We start from the raw sequence: 20,761 nt of genomic DNA, 5'->3' as shown, positions 1-20,761 counted from the left end.
ATTTGTTTAATGAACAATGAAGACTGCAAAGAAGAAAGCTGTAGGTGGGATCGGTGTATTAGCGGTTGGCTGCAGCAACACAACCAGGAGGACTTTGACTTGGATAGCAGACGCGCTATCCGACCCTAGCCGTCGACCGCATTGATGATCGGGTGAAGTCCTTCGTCGCTCCGTCGATTGCTGGGACGCAGGTGAGCACGGGTGTTGATGAGCAGATGAGGGCTGGCTGGCATAGGTGGATAGCTAATGTTTTTAGCATAGCTCTGTGAGGTCCCGTTGCTAAGTTAGCTTCAATGGCGTCGGTAGCAACAGCATTGTTAAGCTTCGCCAGGCTGGAAAGCATTAACCGTGTAGTTACAGGTCCATGGTTTAATAGTATTGTTGATTTTCTGTCTATCCTTCCAGTCAGGGGTTTATTTCTTTTGTTTCTATCAGCAATTAAGCCCGATGCTATCACGTTAGCTCCGTAGCTAAAGTGCGTCGCCGATGTATTGTCGTGGAGATAAAAGTCACTGTGAATGTCCATTTCGCGTTCTCGACTCTCATTTTCAAGAGTATATAGTATCCGAGGTGGTTTAAAATACAAATCCGTGATCCACAATAGAAAAAGGAGAGAGTGTTGAATCCAATGAGCCAGCTTGTACCTAAGTTACGGTCAGAGCGAAAAAAGATGCGTCCTGCACTGCACTCTAGTCCTTCACTCTGACATTCCTCATCCACGAATCTTTCATCCTGGCTCAAATTAATGGGGTAATCGTCGCTTTCTCAGTCCGAATCGCTCTCGCTGCTGGTGTAAACAATGGGGAAATGTGAGGACGCTTTCAACCTGTGACGTCACGCTACTTCCGGTACAGCAAGGCTTTTTTTTAATCAGCGACCAAAAGTTGCAAACTTTATCGTTGATGTTCTCTACTAAATCCTTTCAGCAAAAATATGGCAATATCACGAAATGATCAAGTATGACACATAGAATGGATCTGCTATCCCCGTTTAAATAAAACAATTTCATTTCAGTAGGCCTTTAAAGCAGTACTCACCATGTAGAGACCAAACAGTGCTCTCATGTTTCTGTTGTTCAGTCGGAGAGCCTGAGCAAAATATTTTCTGGACAGCTCCAAGTTTTCCAGCCCTCCCTGAGTGTACTTCACCTGTGTGAGGAATAGTTATACATAGCCAATAATCTGTATGTATGTGTAATACTAGTAAGTACCGGTAATGTTGGGAAAGGAGACACATGAACAAATGGATACATACCTCAGCATACTGCTCACAATACAAGTGATTGTGAGGATTGGTCATCATCAGCTCCTCAAGACAAAATGCAGCTTTTCCATAGCTGTGAAAATCAGAACAAAAACAGTCAAAATTAACACAGGTGTGGGTTTGTTATTGTTAGGTTTGTGACCTATAAAGAAATGGAGAACAAGGATGACAGCGAGCAAAGTTATCTTTACACACATATTTATTCATTAGGGCTGTAAAAGTTAACGCGATAATAACGTGATAACTATACATTTCAATAACGGCACTAATTTTTTTAACGACCGATTAACGCAAACACTTCCTTTTGTACTCTTCTGCCGTGCAGTAGCTGGGGGAACTTGGCTGCAGTTCACTTGCTATTGATGAGCCACAAGCAAGCAGAAATGGATAAAGAAAAGGGAACATTATGGAAATATCAGGTTCAAAACCATAGCAAGTTTTTCTCCCGAAAAGAAAGGACTATTTTTCGCTGTGAAAAGAGGCGACATCCCTGCAGGCGCGTGTCGTTGTAGAGGTGGGTGGTGCTTCATTTCCGTGTTCAGATTGCGGTTAAGGTGCAGTGATAACATAACATTTAGATTGTTACTGTGACTGCTGACATAAAAGCTCAACAGAAATGAAAGACGCTCGGCAGGATGTCAAAAGTAGACTTTTTTTTTTTGTTGTGAACAGTCGATCCAACATCAAAACATGTCAAGACACTTTTTCAAACCAATCACACAATTTTCCGCCTTCAAAACATAAGTGCTACACTATACATCCGGTTTAACTACATTTAGGGTTTCTCCTTAATGTACGGGCTTCATATTAGCCGCCACACCTAACAAAAAAGAGTAATAGAATGTAGTGTAGCGTCCAGAAGAAAAAACACAAAGTCTGATGCTCTTTTTAGCTTTTATGGCCAATTTTATGCCAACATCAGGCCCAATTCCAGCAAGTATTTCCTCTGTGCACACACATTTATCTCCATGTTTCAATCCTAGACACACAACACTTGTTCATGGGAAAAATTACCACCATAACACACTAACATACACATTAACACCAGCCATATGCACAGGCTTGTCTGAAGCGGAGGCGTGTCTGCACTGTGGATGTACTTTAATATATTCGAGATATACCCACGGACAGCGATCTTCACAATTTAAGATGATACTGGCGGGTTTTAATGAGAGAAAGGCTCCCAGCAACGTGAAGCAAGTGTGCTTTCTGTCACGGATATGGCGCGACAGAATCTAAACAGTCTCTAAACACGAGTACAGTTGCCAGTAACACCAGAAATAGATACTAGATTTGTTGCCAGTTGTTTTTATTACAGAAAAAGTGACTAAAAAGATTGGAGAAATCTCTAAAAAAAAAAAAAATAAATTCTCAACAAAGTACAATGTACAGATAAGCAGCAACAATTTAAAAATTGAAGAAAACAATATTATGTAAGAAAAATATATATGTTAATAATATACTTAACACATTTGTTTTAAATGTATACTCACATCCCTTTTTAAAGAATATATGAATTATAGTAAATCATGACGTCATATCGACCACACCCCTAACAACACCCCCACAGGTATTTTGGCAATTTAGGGGAAACCCTGACATAAAAAAATAAAAATGTCTTACATTACGATCATGCTTTGTCAGAGAGGTTTTGTATTATTATTGTGTGATATTTGCACCTAAAGAGATGCTAGTACATCAGTTTAGGAATATGGGGGGGGGGGGGGGGGGGGGGGGTATTTGTCTGGCTGGTTGAAATATTGTGTAAATTATTTTATAACATGTTCTGGTCGAGTCCTTAATTACATAATGATTAGCAGGCTAAATATGACATGTTATTAATTAATAGAGAAGGTTAAAATATTGTCATGCAGCAATATGAGGCCACCCCCCTGAAAATGATCTGTCTAGGGTACACTTATTAATGATGAAAAATTGTACCCATCTGCGATTGAGATTAATTTTGATTTAACTATAAACAAAATGTGATTAATCACGATTAAATATTTTAATCTTTTGACACCCTTACTATTCACAGATGACAGTGGTGCGGTATTTACAAGTTACAAGGTATTCACTGAGGCACAAACATACTGTATGTTTAGTCTCAAATGTATAGTTAACTACCTTTCTGAGGTCAGCACTAAAGTACCAGTTGGGACACTGTGCTGATACTTGGATGACATCACTTCTCAGCAGACTGCAGTGACTAATGCTGACTCCCTAACTTTAAGTTTGTTTCTTTCACTTGCCCTGGACAAGACCAACACATTTATAAACTCATATACCAACACAATAAATCATGGTACACAGGTACTGTACAACAATAACCAACAACAGCTTCTGTGTACAATCAGTCGATTAATTATAAGCATGCATTCTTAAGGTACCCAATTCTTTAAGTTCAAAATGGTCTCATTCGAAACGTCTCCTTGCCTGTTTCATGTTTTCTTTGAGCCAAATTGTATTGGATTTTGTGCGGTTATGCTACATATAACAAGCAGGGGTGGATTAAATAAATTAAAAAAAAAAAACATCTTCTGGGCTTTTGGTAAGTGAGTGATGGTTTTAAAAAATATTGTATATGTCATTGTATTGACTATATGATGACCAGAAGCATTAGAATGGCTGCCTTTTCAGAATTATGTTGAGCCAAAATGCACATGGCAGGCAGTGAATGTGTTTATTTGTGGACAGAGGTTGTTTTTAATGTCACTGTTGTGGAGATTTTCTTAACACCTGAGTGGGGAAAACATCCATCCATTTTCTACCGCTTGTCCCTCTCGGGGTCACGGGGGTGCTGGAGCCTATCCCAGCTGCATTCGGGCGGAAGGCGGGGTACACCTCATCGCAGGGCCAACACAGATAAACCGACAACATTCACACTCACACACTCATGTTATTAAAATGATTCATGTTTGTGTAGACATAGCCTTAATCTTGAAGTGCCAATCTCTAAACACTGTATGTTGCTCAGCACTGGTGGACCTCAGGTTTGCTTGGATTTTGAAAAATATTTCCAGTTGAAAATAGTAAAAATAGAAATGTCTAATTGTCTAACAATTTCCAGGTTGCACTGCACCGCTTTAACTGCCACAACATGAAAAAGTCTATTTAAAGCCTGCCATAGCAACTGGCTGAAAGATTAACAGCATAGGAGGGAAAGAAAGGTGGGGAAAGAGAATGAAAGAAATAAACAGGGGTGGGGGTTGCGCAAAGAGGGAGATCTGAGGACTCAGAAAGTTGGGGGCTGCTTACAATTACCACTTCCTCTACATAAAGACTTTCAGATGTGCTCGTGCAGTGGCCCTGGCCTGCAACAGTGTGTTCCATTAGCCCCAACAAGGATCTTGAAACACGGCCAGACTCTTACCTCTTCATTTCTCTCTAAGCCATCTAACTCAACCGTCCCCACGCCACTTTTCATGGCTGCTCTGAAGCTCACGCAATAACACAGGTAAAACAAGTGTGAAGCTGCTATAAGAGCAATGCTTTACAATTAATATTTAGTCTCTATTGGAGTTTGATTTAAGTCGTTAACAGCCCATTTTGCCTCATTCTCATTATCAGAGCTTGAGTGGTAATCTACAGATTGTGTGATGTGTGGGATGAAAATACTATAGTTATTTACTTGTCCAATTCCTAATGTTGCAAACTATTATACTTTATAAACACTGGTAACCCTGCTAAAGTCTCAGTGCTTTTTTTTTTTTTTTAAGTCCCACAGTGTAGCGGGAGGAGAGTTTATGTCTCTTCCATACATCTCCATTAGACTGTTTTTTCTAGTCGGGGAAAAAAAGGGCCACCACCCTCTCCTGAGAATTTCACAGCAAGTGCACTCTTTCTTTCCATCTGGAAAAAAGTGACGATAATACTATGCTCTCCGGAAGGGGGAGGTGGAGAATCAGGGAGGGTTTTTTCACATCACAATAAAGAAAACAATGAAAAAGGGGATGTGTGAGTGAATAGTGTGATATTAGAAGTGTTAGATTAAACTGTGAGATAATCCGATTACCACTAGATTTCCTCTGGCTACTACAGCAATAAAACCCCTCGTACAAAAGCATGAAATACCCAATAAGTTGCCCCCTCACTGTGCTGTGCATTCCTGCCGCCACTGCCTTCATACTAGAGCAACCAATACACTATAGTGCTAGCATGAGCACACATACAAACACATTTTAGATACTACCTTAGCATCTATCTAAACACTCACCTTGGTAACAAATATGTCAGTAGGGGGGCAGAGCGTTTTTTTAGTCTAATAAGTAGGAGGTACTATTAAACTTTCCTTATGTGATAAACCTATGGCAAGCATCTGCTTTGTTGTTTTAATGCAGTTTTCACAGGAATATTTTTATATAGTAAAGAATGGGGGTGTTAAATATAACTCCTTCATTTCCAACATGATACCAATATTGCAACCTTGATTGTTGGTCGATATCGATATCAATCGGATACAATATCAGCTAAGGGTGTAACGGTACACAAAAATTTCGGTTCGGTACGTACCTCAGTTTAGAGGTCACGGTTCGGTTCATTTTCGGTACAGTAAGAAAACAACAAAATATAAATGTTTTGGTTATTTATTTACCAAATTTGTAAACAATGGCTTTATCCTTTTAACATTGGGAACACTATAATAATTCTGCCCACGTTAATCAACATTAAACTGCCTCAAGTTGTTGGTCAGATTAAATAAAATTACAACTTTTCTTCTACATATAAAAAGTGCAACATTAAACAGTTTCAAGTCAACTCATCATGCTTAATTTATTACAGCATTTGGGAAGCCTTTAGTTGATTTTTATTATTTAAATGTTATATTTTTTATCAACATGTGATAGCAGGGACCCTGCCATTCAAAACTAGGCTGCTACATTACTAATGATTACACACACACACACACACACAATGAGCTAACACACTCACACACACCGCAAAATGAGCTAATGTTACGCTAAAAGCTAATTAGCCTTCACCTCAAGCCAGGACTGCGAGCGAGCTGAGCTGCAGTTTGCTTCTAGAACATCAACAGGCTCATAGTGATGTTACTAGTAGTTGACTGGGAGGTGTTTATTTTAATTTGGGGAGAGTCCGCTGCCTGATGCTCACCTGCTAAACACCTATCTGCTAACCCCACCGCAGAAGCACTAACTACATGCGCTCTGAATACGCACTGCTGATTGGCTGTTACCGCTATGGTTGTAACCAATCAGATTGCTGTGTGGGTGGGACAATGCTGGGTGCTGTGTAGGAGGCAGAGGCAGAGAGCAGAGCAGCTTGTTAAAACTTTAGCTTAGGCGGCTACTTCATATGTTCGTGTGGAAACTCGTTCCGTACACCTCCAAACCGAACCGGAACCCCCGAACCGGAACACCCGTACCGAAACGGTTCAATACACATACACGTACCGCTACACCCCTAGTGGTTACCATTTTTTTCAAGTATTGCTTGAGCATGAAGTTTATACAATTCACAGTTGCCATTAGAGTCCTCTTTTTCTCCTCTGTGATGACATCACAGAGCCGGAGAGTGTTAAGAAACCTTGCAGTCTTCCACCTTCCATTTGAGGATGCCCTAAATATGCTCAATAGAGCTCAAATCTGTAGACATGCTTCTTTAACAAGGCATTTGTCATCTTGGAGGTGGGATTTGAGGTCGTTTATCATGTCAGAATAATCCACTACAGTCTCGTTTTTGTTTGATTTTGTTTTCTGAAGTGCCATAGACCACAAATGGGCCCTTGGTTGTACATTGGACACTCCTGCTTTTATGGCTCTTTATTTGGCTTGTTTTCTTCCCGTTGTGGGCAAGCTATGGTGGTTGACGGAGAGTGGGAGTGTCGCGTGGCTGATTCCTTAATGCCATGCAACAGCCAGGCTTAACGATTAGCGCCACCTATGCAGTGTGAGCTGGTGTGGCATGCGCTGGCCCATTGTGCAGGTTTCCGGGACTGAGCTCGGGGCTAGGGGCGACAGGCTGAATGCTTGGAGAGTGGCTTGGCATACGGCCGTGTTGAAGGGGTGAAAATGCGTGCCTGTTGGTCACTTTACGGAAGGGGAGGACACTGATGTGATATATTTTGACCTCTGCCAGGAGGTTACATATTCACCCGCATTGGTCAGCTAGTTAGTGAGCAACATAATTCAAAAAGTTAGTTGCAAGTTTTTAATGAAACTTTCAGTAAATGTCAGGAATTGGGATAAGGAACTAGCAATTAGATTTTGGGGGTGAGTCAAATCACTGTCTGATTTAAGCTTTTCTAAAGGATTCTTTACTTTTGGGAGATAGGGCTAAGCGGATGTCTGCGTTCTCCGAGTGATTTTGTAGTTCCTAACATTTTCTTTACCTACGGGTAACGTACCAAAGATCGCCCGCTCGGTCGCAATTGACAGGTTGGCAACACCATGCCTGAACCGTCTTTTTGTAGAGCAACAATTATCTGTAAAAAAAAATGTTTTTTGCCATGAGCTACAATGTTTACCTTCTGGTAATAAAGATGAGTGTGTATCAGAGCAATAACATGTATGACACCTGTTCCCCATTCACACCAGAGTCCTTGTAACACTAACAAGTCACATGGCACTTAGGAAGGGAAAATAGCTAACTGTGCCCAATACGGACCACTTGAACTTTTTTTTATTTTTTTTTACTTGGGAGATAACTCACTTTTGTTGACACAATTAAGGCATTGGTGGCTGTTATTTTGAGGGCACAGTACATTTAAACTGTTAATCTGTACACTGACTAATTTAAAGTGGTGCCCCCTAGAAGTATTTATAAAATTGTAAAAAAATAAAATAAAAAAGGATAAAAAAAACTGTTTTGCTTAGACAATGCAAAAACACTTACTCATGTTCATTGATGTATAGTTCTGACAACTCGTGCCATGCTTCTTGGTCCCCAACAAACCTGTGTACACAAAAGTAACTATTACACATGCAAGTTCATCAAACTACCTTTTTACACTGAGAGAAATATTCCAAGATGAAGTCAAAAAAGGCTATATTAATACACTGCCATCCAATCTGAATTAGGCCACTGTTGGTTTGTTTAAAGTCGCTACTTTTTTCCCATGCTTTGAACCCTGTTTTATACAACGCTGCGGCTAATTTAAGGATATTTCCGGGTTGTCATACTTCACATGCCGCCAACACATTTTTAGCCCTTAGACCAATGAAATTGCCGGACAAGTTATTAAGTGGACCAATGACATTGTTTACATTAAATCAAACGAAGTGATACAATCATTCAGTCTGCCATCTAGTGCGTTATACACTCACCCTCATTATAAGACAAGACACAACACAATGTACACGGCACAGCCCCAAAGCTCATGAAGATCGACCCGGCTAATGAAAAAGAAAACAGCTGCTGCACGAAATGGAAATGCACCACTACTAACAGACCCAAAAAGGATGAACCGTCACACGCCAAAGAAGAAGACTATAGAGTATAGAGGTTTAGTGCGCAGGAAAAGGACAAAGAAGACAGCGCTCTCTGGTAGACTACTGTAAGTTGTGTTACAGGCACTGTCTTTTGTTAGATTAGTAAATGAATTGATTGATTGATTGATTAAGACTTTTATTAGTAGATTGCACAGTACAGTACATATTCCGTACAATTGACCACTAAATGGTAACACTCGAATTAGTTTTTCAACTTGTTTAAGTCGGGGTCCACTTTGATCAATTCATGGTATAACACAAGCGCCTGTGTTTAGTTTAGTTTAGTTTTTTATTTCTTCGGTCAGTGGTCAAAAAAATAAACAGTTTTACATTCATAAATTGACAGTTTTGCAGACCAAAAGGGTTTAGGCTGTAATTGAATACTTATTTCGCCTAACCCTACAAACAATCTCAAACACAAGATGTAGTAAAACCAAGAGACATTGTGTCAATATTTAATGAGTCAATGCGTATACCTGTTGCTAATTATCTAAAATAAATAAAAAAATGAGGTGGGTGCGCTCCAATAGCCAGGAAATTACCGTATGTGAATGCACTGAAAATAGATGATTTATCCATCCTTCCATCCGTTTTCTACCGCTTGTCCCTCTTGGGGACAAGTGGGGTACACCCTGGACAAATGTTGCTTCATTTTGTTTATTTTAGAATTCATGAGAAAGTTCATGACATTGTTGCCTGTCTTCCAATTCTTTAGAAAGTAAGTAGAGTAGTTGTTTTCTGGTATTGGGTAAAGTTAATTGGTTAAAATCAATTTTATTTGTGTTTTTAGTGAGTGTTTTATTAATTATTTACTGATCTCTAATGTGCAGCACTTTGTTGTTGTTAAAGTGTGGTATGAAATAATGTGTAAGGTATAGACATCAACATATAAGCTGTGCAAGGAGAAATAATGAGACTTACTGCTCTAAATACTCATTGAGTTCCCGAATGGCTTCAGTGCTCTTCCCCTGGGCCTTCAGTATAGAGATCTTACGTTTTCTTGCAGCCTGTATAGGAAACAGAAAACTCAGTGTCTGTCTGAGAGTGTGTGAGAGAGAGACTGATTTTTACGGCATGTTACAATACAAAGCAATCCTCAATATTGACATATTTATTTATGGAACAAATACATCAGCAATTTGGTGCATTAAAAAAAATGACATGTAGATGAATGGGAAAAACCTCAAACAACCGACCAATGTTGTAAAATGCATTTATTCCATTACTGGGGTATTTAAACAAAGAAGCCAACAAAGACATTAGAGAAGATAGTGGCAAATTGGCAATGTCCAATAAATGAGCTCACAGGCTAAGATAAAGGGGTGATTCATCCCAGAATCATTTGGGGAAAATTGCACTCTCTTCTCAAACCCAATGTCTGTCTCCCTACTGGCACAGCATGAATCTAAAATTTCACTAGCTCAATTTATATTAGTTGAAAACTGATTTTCGTTAGTTTTCATGTTGTAACCTTAAAGTGAATAAGGTTGTCAATCCAGTATTAGTTTCACTGCTCTAACATTTCCAGTTGTTGTACTCGCCTTATTCTCATTCTAATGGTAAATGACTGAAAACCTTAACAAGAGGCTGCTGCTCCATTAGAACGGCACTACACCGCCACAGCTTAATTTATGGACTGGCACTTGATTAAGTGGGGCTGCCTCTCCTCCACTCATTGCCAAAGCAATTGGGAGCAATCTCTGAGTCATGTCAAGGGGCTGTAAATTTAGGCTTATTTCTGACATGGCAACAAAAGAAATCCACTTATCTATCAAGCTGTGACAGGGACCTACAGAGGCACTGCAGTTTACACTGATCAGAGCAGCAATATTTGGGCATATTTAGTACTGTACATGACAACAACCTAAAAAACAGAAAACATGTTTTTTGTAGGTTTCCGGTACGATCAAAACATTGTCAAGACGATCCCTCATTTGGACCAGCAAAAAAGGCTACACAACTTGCAACGTGCATGCTAGGCCAGTAGTTTGAAATGGCACGTTGTAACAAAGCATGAACTAGCAAATGTTAGGCTGAACATTTAATGTACATACACATTGACACATCTTCCATTTTCAAATAACTGTCTCCTTCAAAGGTGCTATATAAATGAGAAGCCTAAAAAGAAAATACTTTTTAGTTATAAACTGTTCTATTTACCAGTGTACAAAGCCAATCAACTGAAATCAATCACTATACATTTTAACATTTGAATGATTCTGTAATGTACAGTTATTACAGACTAAAAATGTCATGCAGGTGCAATTTAGCACAATCGTAAATTTTACACGTGTGACCGTGCTATCACAACGTCCACACCATACTTTTTCCTTCCAAAATAAAGAACCACATGGGATTGAAAAGAACATGTGCAAATTGGTAGCTAAAAAGGCAAACCGCAGTTTATTAAAGTGAAAGGCAATTCCAAACCACTTCCCAGTTTTCTCTATTCAAATAATATTATTTTTAAACTGACAGTGAGACCTCTGTTGTCATGATTCTTTTATTTTTATTTTTTAAAAGTGCTCTCTGGAGACTGGATGACTCATCACCCAACGTTGATTTACAGGAATCCGCTTTGGCTATTATTGCTATGTTCACAGGGATGATAACACCTGGACTACGTTTACATTGAAGGCCCGATGTTGCGCGAATCGGATTTGTTCCAAATCTGATTTTTACACTGCAAGTAAAATGTGATCTTTATTAGACTCTAGTATAAACATGCACAGGCCCCAATGTGTCCCCACATTACTTGAATGCGCATTTTGATAAAGTGAAAGCAAAAGTAGTTGACCGGATTCCATAAATGAACAAGGTAGTCGCTACTACTACGAAATAAAATGAAAGTTGCTATATATATATATATATATATATATATATATATATATATATATATATATATATATATATATATATATATATATGGGGGGGTTGTAATATTTTAATGGTTGTTAAGTAGAGGCGTCAGACATCAGCATGGATCTACGTTAGCTTAATTTTTCAAGTCATGTATGGGGTTTCTACAAGTATCAGTATATCTATTGTAATGCTTTTTAATGCCATTTCTAATGGCATTAAAAAAATTATGACTATGTCCGACCCCATAATATTATTATATATAGTCAAAAGCTTACAATTATCTGTATAGACACAATTGTAAGCATTTGACAATAATCTTGAATAGTTGAAAACTTTACATTAAATGCTACTATCTAGTGAATAAGAATTGGCTCCAGACTGTTTAATCTGCGAATGTCCATCCATCCATCCATCTTCTTCTGCTTATCCGAGGTCGGGTCGCGGGGGAAGCAGCCTAAGCAGGGAAGCCCAGACTTCCCTCTCCCCAGCCACTTCGTCCAGCTCTTCCCAGGGGATCCCCAGGCGCTCCCAGGCCAGCCGGGAGACATAGTCTTCCCAACGTGTCCTGGGTCTTCCCCGCGGCCTCCTACCGGTCGGACGTGCCCTAAACACCTCCCTAGAGAGGCGTTCGGGTGGCATCCTGACCAGATGCCCGAACCACCTCATCTGGCTCCTCTCGATGTGGAGGAGCAGCGGCTTTACTTTGAGCTCCTCCCGGATGGCAGAGCTTCTCACCCTATCTCTAAGGGAGAGCCCCGCCACCCGGCGGAGGAAACTCCATTCGGCCGCTTGTACCCGTGATCCTTTCGGTCATAACCCAAAGCTCATGACCATACGTGAGGATGGGAACGTAGATCGACCGGTAAATTGAGAGCTTTGCCTTCCGGCTCAGCTCCTTCTTTAGCACAACGGATCGATACAGCGTCCGCATTACTGAAAACGCCGCACCGATCCGCCTGTCGATCTCACGATCCACTCTTTCCTCACTCGTGAACAAGACTCCAAGGTACTTGAACTCCTCCACTTGAGGCAGGGTCTCAAGATGGCACTCCACCCTTTTCCGGGCGAGAACCATGGACTCGGACTTGGAGGTGCTGATTCTCATCCCAGTCGCTTCACACTCAGCTGTGAACCGATCCAGTGAGAGCTGAAGATCCTGGCCAGATGAAGCCATCAGCACCACATCATCTGCAAAAAGCAGAGACCTAATCCTGCAGCCACCAAACCAGATCCCCTCAACGCCCGGACTGTGCCTAGAAATTCTGTCCATAAAAGTTATGAACAGAATCGGTGACAAAGGGCGGAGTTCAACCCTCACTGGAAACTGCGAATGTATTTGTATTTATTTGTCTGTAGTTGCATCCGGTGTTCTGACTTTGTGCACAGGCCGCAGGCCATAGCCAATTAAAAGTTACAGTCTTGTCAATCATCACACTGTATCTTCAAAGTATTAAAGTGGACCTTCACTTATGCCCTATAAATAAACATCTAATTCTGAATTAGTTTATCAATATAATATACCCAAAAGTCATGTTTTAAAAATGTTATCTCTTTAAAACATGCTGTAAAAATGCATCCTCAGGCCTTGCAAAAAACCATCTTGCAAGGCACCGTACAAGGTGGCAGGAGACGAGGGAGACGAAAGAAAAGATGGGAAGATAACATCGGAGAATGGACTCACTTGAAAATCACTGAGGCAATGAGAGCTGCTGAGGACAGAGAGGAATGGAGAGAGCTGGTCAACAGATCGTAAGTGGTGCCCCAACGACCCTACGGGGTTATGGGATAGGCTAAGGCTAAGGTAAAAATGCATCCCTCCATTTTATACCACTTGTCATATCCTCTGAAAACATGCCTTATAATTGCCACAAACTGGAGGATACGTTTTTAATCAGAATACAATTTAAAAAAGGAGTTGAAATGTTCAATGGCGGCGCATTGCTATGCAGCGGCTTGCTAACGCTCTTGGGAGTGTAGAGCGATTTGGCAAAAAACACCCGTCATTTCTGTCAATTTCATGGCTGGCTCAAAGCGTGAACACTCTGTGATCACATACGACCGACAGACAATTCTGGATGTGGATGGATCGGGTCGTTATAGACTGAAAGATGCATGTACGGTGGACCTCCTCGCTAGCATGGGAATACTTCGCGGGCTACATCGAGCGGCCTTTGTAGCAGCGGAGTCAAGTATTAGCGGTGACCGCCAATGGAGACGACGTAAGCGGTGTGAGCGGAAGCAGAAGCGGGGATGCCGAGCGGGGCTAACAACAAAGGGAAAAGCTAACCAAAGAAGCGTGGAGTCTCCGGGTAAGAAGCCATTTAAACTAGAACTAGCCGGCGCCAGGCTGGATAATCCCTGCACACATAGCAATTCTCTTAGAATAAAACACAACTCACATAATGTTTTTTCTTTTGTGACCGTGTCAGAGGCAGACATACATTGTACTGAGGTGGCTAACTATGATGCGTTCAGTTTATCGCAACATCTAGCAAACAATCGGACAATTCCCGTCGTATCAATTCCCAGATAAGGTCGAAACTATTTAAAGTGCACTACGCATAATAATCGCAACATTATTAATATTGCTACTTCGGATAATTTCAACAAACAATCCTCAAAACAGCCCACTACCTATAATATGGGCTTTTTAAACATAAGATCATTATCTTCCAAAACGTTATTAGTTAATGAAGTCATTAGAGACAACAAACTTGACGTCGTTGGTCTCGCCGAGACCTGGCTCAAACCAGACGATTGTTTTGCGCTAAATGAGGCATCTCCTCCTAACTATACCAATACACATGTTGCCCGACCTCTTAAAAGGGGAGGGGGTGTCGCACTAATATACAATGAAAACTATAATTTTACACCTAACCTAAATAATAAATATAACTCGTTTGAGGTGCTCACTTTGAGGTTTGTCACACCGCTGCCTCTCCACCTGGCTGTTATCTACCGCCCCCCAGGGTCCTATTCGGACTTCATCAGTGAATTCTCAGAGTTTGTTGCTGATCTAGTGACGCACGCCGACAATATAATCATAATGGGGGACTTTAATATCCATATGAATACCCCACCGGACCCTCCATGCGTGGCGCTCCAGACTATAATTGATAGCTGTGGTCTTACACAAATAATAAATGAACCCACGCATCGCAACGGTAATACGATAGATCTAGTGCTTGTCAGGGGTGTCACCACCTCTAAAGTTACGATATTCCCGTACACTAAAGTAATGTCCGATCATTACCTTATAAAATTCGAAGTTCTGACTCATTGTCAACAAACTAATAATAATAATAATAACTACTATAGCAGCCGCAACATTAATGCAGCCACAACGACGACTCTTACTGACCTACTGCCTTCGGTAATGGCACCATTCCCAAATTATGTGGGCTCTATTGATAACCTCACTAACAACTTTAACGACGCCCTGCGCAACACCATTGATAGTGTAGCACCGCTAAAGCTAAAAAGGGCCCCTAAAAGGCGTACCCCATGGTTTACAGAAGAAACTAAAGCCCAGAAATTATCATGTAGAAAGCTGGAACGCAAATGGCGTGCGACTAAACTTGAGGTTTTCCATCAAGCATGGTGTGATAGTTTAATAACTTATAAACGCATGCTTACCTCAGCTAAAGCTAAATATTACTCAAATCTCATCCACCTCAACAAAATGATCCTACATTTTTGTTTAGTACAGTAGCATCGCTAACCCAACAAGGGACTCCTCCCAGTAGCTCCACCCACTCAGCAGATGACTTTATGAGTTTCTTTAATAAGAAAATTGAAGTCATTAGAAAAGAGATTAAAGACAATGCATCTCAGCTACAACTGGGTTCTACTAACACAAATACGACTGTATATACGACGGATACCGCCCTCCAAAATAGTTTCTGTCTCTTTGATGAAATAACATTGGAGGAATTGTCAAAATGTGTAAATGGGACAAAACAAACAACATGTTTACTTGACCCAATTCCTGGGAAACTTATCAAGGAGCTTTTTGTATTATTAGGTCCATCAGTGTTAAATATTATAAACTTATCACTTTCCTCTGGCACTGTTCCCCTAGCATTCAAAAAAGCAGTTATTCATCCTCTACTCAAAAGACCTAACCTCGATCCTGATCTCTTGGTAAACTACCGGCCGGTGTCCCACCTTCCGTTTATCTCGAAAATCCTTTAAAAAATTGTCGCACAGGAGCTAAATGAACACTTAGCTTCTAACAATCTCTGTGAACCTTTTCAATCCGGTTTCAGGGCAAATCTCTCTACGGAGACAGCCCTCGCAAAAATGACTAATGATCTATTGCTAACGATGGATTCTGATGCGTCATCTATGTTGCTGCTTCTTGATCTTAGCGCCGCTTTCGATACTGTTGATCATAATATTTTATTAGAGCGTATCAAAACGCGTATTGGGATGACAGACTTAGCCTTGTCTTGGTTGAACTCTTATCTTACTGACAGGATGCAGTGTGTCTCCCATAACAATGTGACCTCGGACTATGTTAAGGTAACGTGCGGAGTCCCCAGGGTTCGGTTCTTGGCCCTGCACTCTTTAGTATTTACATGCTGCCGCTAGGTGACATCATACGCAAATACGGTGTTAGCTTTCACTGTTATGCTGATGACACCCAACTCTACATGCCCCTAAAGCTGACCAACACGCCGGATTGTAGTCAGCTGGAGGCGTGTCTTAATGAAATTAAACAATGGATGTCCGCTAACTTTTTGCAACTCAACGCTAAGAAAACGGAAATGCTGATTATCGGTCCTGCTCAACACCGACATCTATTTAATAATACCACCTTAACATTTGACAACCAAACAATTAAAAAAGGCGACTCGGTAAAGAATCTGGGTATTATCTTCAACCCAACTCTCTCGTTTGAGTCACACATTAAGAGTGTTACTAAAACGGCCTTCTTTCATCTCCGTAATATCGCTAAAATTCGTTCCATTTTGTCCACAAGCGATGCTGAGATCATTATCCATGCGTTCGTTACATCTCGTCTCGATTACTGTAACGTTTTATTTTCGGGCCTCCCTATGTCTAGCATTAAAAGATTACAGATGGTACAAAATGTGGCTGCTAGACTTTTGACAAAAACAAGAAAGTTTGATCATATTACGCCTATACTGGCTCACTTGCACTGGCTTCCTGTGCACCTAAGATGCGACTTTAAGGTTTTACTACTTACGTATAAAATACTACACGGTCAAGCTCCTGCCTATCTTGCCGATTGTATTGTACCATATGTCCCGGCAAGAAATCTGCGTTCAAAGAACTCCGGCTTATTAGTGATTTCCAGAGCCCAAAAAAAGTATGCGGGCTATAGAGCGTTTTCTATTCGGGCTCCGAAATAAAATATGGAATGCCCTCCCGGCAAAAGTTAGAGATGCTACCTCAGTAGAAGCATTTAAGTCTCATCTTAAAACTCATTTGTATACTCTAGCCTTTAAATAGACTCCCTTTTTAGACCAGTTGATCTGCCGTTTCTTGTCTTTTCTACTCTGCTCCCAACCCGGGGTGGACCGCTAGCCTGTCCATCGGATGGGGACATCTCTACGCTGCTGACCCGTCTCCGCTCGGGATGGTTCCTGCTGGCCCCACAATGGACTGGACTTTCGCTGATGTGTTGGACTTTCACAATATTATGTCAGACCCACTCGACATCCATTGCTTTCGGTCTCCCCTAGAGGGGGGGGTTACCCACATATGCGGTCCTCTCCAAGGTTTCTCATAGTCATTCACATTGACGTCCCACTGGGGTGAGTTTTCCTTGCCCGTATGTGGGCTCTGTACCGAGGATGTCGTTGTGGCTTGTACAGCCCTTTGAGACACTTGTGATTTAGGGTTATATAAATAAACATTGATTGATTGATTGATTTTATGGAAAAACAAACATACATAATACTAGGAATACAAATGATGCATGTGTTTGGAAATTGATGATTGATTTAAACATTTTAGAAAAATACATGTCATGATATTTGGAAAAATGCCAAAAACATGCATTAAAATTAAACTGAGTCAATTTAACACCTTGAATAGATTGTATTGTACACCCTCTCAGTTGTTCAAAGTGGGTACATTAGCTAGCAAGTTATGTATAAAGTGTCAGGCAGCTGAAGGAACTCTTATTCATTTACTGTGGGAATGTCAGAGAATAAAAGAGTAGGTTACGTGAAGTGTCACAAGAGTTGTTAATGTTACCCAAGTTACCGGTAGCTCATGTGTTGAACTGGCGACTGAAATAAACGAGTCCTGTATGAAACAAGCTTAGCTTCCTAATTAACATGACATGGTGTCAGAGTTCGACTTGTCCAGGGTGTAGCTGAGATAGGCTCCAGCGCCCCCCGTGACCCCAAAGGGAATAAGCGGTAGTAAATGGATGGATGGATGGGTGTCAGAGTTAAGGACTTCAAGCCTACAGTCACCAGAGAATGGCAAAGTTTGGCACCCAGAGCTAATTCATTTTGCCGTCCCTCGGAGCAGCCGCTATGGAGGCAGCGCTTTTCGCTTTCGAACCTTACAAGACCTCTTGTATCCAGTATTGAAGACAGAGACAAAGAAAAGAAACAAAGAGAGACGTAGCAATGTATCGATGACGGCAACATCCTTAAATTCTAGGGGTGTGAGAAAAAAATCGATGAATTGCGATTCTCACGTAGTGCGATTCAGAATCGATTCTCATTTTTAAAAAAAATCGTTTTTTTTTTTTTTTTTGTCATTTTTTATTTATTTTTTTTATTAATCAATCCAACAAAACAATGCACAGCAATACCATAACAATGCAATCCAAATCCAATTCCAAAACCAAACCCGACCCAGCAACACTCAGAACTGCAATAAACAGAGCAATTGAGAGGAGACACAAACACGACACAGAACAAACCAAAAGTAGTGAAACAAAAATGAATATCATCAACAACAGTATCAACATTAGTTACAATTTCAACATAGCAGTGATTAAAAATCCCTCATTGACATTATCATTAGACATTTATAAAAAAAAAAAAAAGAACAATAGTGTCACAGTGGCTTACACTTGCATCGCATCTCATAAGCTTGACAACACACTGTGTCCAATATTTTCACAAAGATAAAATGAGTCATATTTTTGGTTTATTTAATAGTTAAAACAAATTTACATTATTGCAATCAGTTGATAAAACATTGTCCTTTACAACTATAAAAGCTTTTCACAAAAATCTACTACTCTGCTTGCATGTCAGCAGACTGGGGTAGATCCTGCTGAAATCCTATGTATTGAATGAATGGAGAATCGTTTTGAAATCGGGCAAAAATCGTTTTGGAATCGAGAATCGTGTTGAATTGAATTTTTTTTAAAATTTTGAATCGAATCGTGACCTCAAGAATCGATATTGAATCGAATCGTGGGACACCCAAAGATTCACAGCCCTATTAAATTAATTTTCATTCATCGTTTGATGGATTGACATATTTATCGGCCAAGTCCTACAGTTGTATTACATTTTTAATGCCTCTCGACATCGCATTTACCGGTAATGCTTTTTAATGCCATTTAAGGCCCTAATTTTCGCAAAATCCATTTAATGACTTTTAAAGCTTTTTAATGCCCCGTGGAAACCCTGACGTAAACAACTTAAATACTTTGCTCACTGAAACCGGATGTTGTGATGACATATCTACTTCTGCTAGCGGGGTGCGTCTTTCCCCGTGCACACGCATGAAGTAGTTCGCCCGAAGATGACGCAAAAGTCGCATATAGGTCGCATTTCCGTTTATACTGGACTTACATGTGAAAGGATCAGTTTCCAATCGGATTCAGACTACCTCCTGATGTGGACTAAATCTGATGCGAAAAGATCAGATTTTAAACATTTTGAAGCATTTAGACTGGCAAAAAGTTATTTTGTCACTTTACGGCAAAACAAATATAAAATAAAAATCACATTTGGTGTGCATTTTAAATGGGGCCCAGCTATCCACAAAAAAGTGATGTAACTGCATCAAACAAAAAAAAATGCTAGATAAGAAAAGGAATGGTGTACACACCCCAATTGCTGAAGCCATCATAAAATGTACATAAAGAAAGTTAAAAGAAACGTTTGAACAAAAATGTATCTACCTCTGGAGACATACATTTTGCCAGGTTATTGCTTCAAGCGATAAAAGTTAACAAGCAAAGTAATGAGTTTCAAACATTTTTGGACACCACCATGGCAAAAAAGGGAAAAAAAGCAATTTTTGTTGATTCCACAATTTTGGTTAATGGGTACCACATCTACTCCACAGCCTGTAATTACAACAGCTCAGTTTCCAATCTCTGCTGGCATGCTTTGCGAGTCTTCCTTGCGGTCACCATTTTTCCAATTTCGAAAAAAGGCATATTCCCTGCTGATTCTTGAAAATGCAGGATAAAATGCTTGATAGCCCTTGCCCTAAGACAGTTGACTCAATGATGAAGCTAATCACTGCCCCAACGTCTGTCACCAAACCCTTTCACAGTGTGCAAAAATGATAGAAAAAAGGTTTACAGTTAACGCCCCACAGAGAACTGTTTTGTTCTACCGTATTTTTCGGATTATAAATCGCAGTTTTTTTCATAGTTTGGCCGTGGGTGCGACATATACTCCGGAGCGACTTATGTGTGAAATTATTAACACATTACCGTAAAATATCAAATAATATTATTTATCTAATTCACGGAAGAGACGAAGCAAAATGTCAGCAATCGTCACACACACGTCAACCAATAAGAATTCGGCGGGGGAGGGTCATGGCAGAAGTGCATTGTGGGTCTTGGGATGCTAACTGCTATATGCTATATGCTACTGCCGTAGCTATTAAAATGGATCATTTCTACATTGGCGGTAACTTATAAAAACTGACAAGGGCTAAACAATAATGGCACCGAAAAGGAAATCATATACTGCAGATTACAAGCTGGACGTAGTGAAATATGCAGCAGAAAACGGCGATCGAGTAGCAGAAAGAAAGGATGCTAGCGGCGCATACCAGGAGCGACACAGAGGAAGAAGATTTCATCGGATTTAGCGATCAGGAGTGACAGATTGTTTGGTAAACGTAAAGCATGTCCTATATGTTACACCATATTTTTCGGACTATAAGTCGCTCCGGAGTATACGTCGCACCGGCCGAAAATGCACAATAAAGAAGGAAAA

General features: G+C 40.4%; 1 protein-coding gene across 1 annotated transcript in view; it reads right to left on the bottom strand.

Annotated features, from left to right (window-relative positions):
* Nucleotides 1-20,761, bottom strand: part of emc2 (ER membrane protein complex subunit 2) — a 48,679-nt gene that overhangs the window by 10,584 nt on the left and 17,334 nt on the right. Inside the window, exons 6-9 of the mRNA XM_062063588.1 lie at nt 9,636-9,721; nt 8,119-8,178; nt 1,255-1,336; nt 1,038-1,148 (exon numbers count right to left, since the gene is read on the bottom strand). Of these exons, the coding sequence (XP_061919572.1) occupies nt 1,038-1,148; nt 1,255-1,336; nt 8,119-8,178; nt 9,636-9,721 (339 nt within the window). The remainder of the gene's footprint in view (nt 1-1,037; nt 1,149-1,254; nt 1,337-8,118; nt 8,179-9,635; nt 9,722-20,761) is intronic.

Source organism: Entelurus aequoreus, linkage group LG11 (genome assembly GCF_033978785.1).
Source record: "Entelurus aequoreus isolate RoL-2023_Sb linkage group LG11, RoL_Eaeq_v1.1, whole genome shotgun sequence".
Taxonomy (NCBI): domain Eukaryota; kingdom Metazoa; phylum Chordata; class Actinopteri; order Syngnathiformes; family Syngnathidae; genus Entelurus; species Entelurus aequoreus.
Note: the sequence above shows the minus strand (reverse complement) of the source record. Positions and strands in the feature narration are given on the sequence as shown.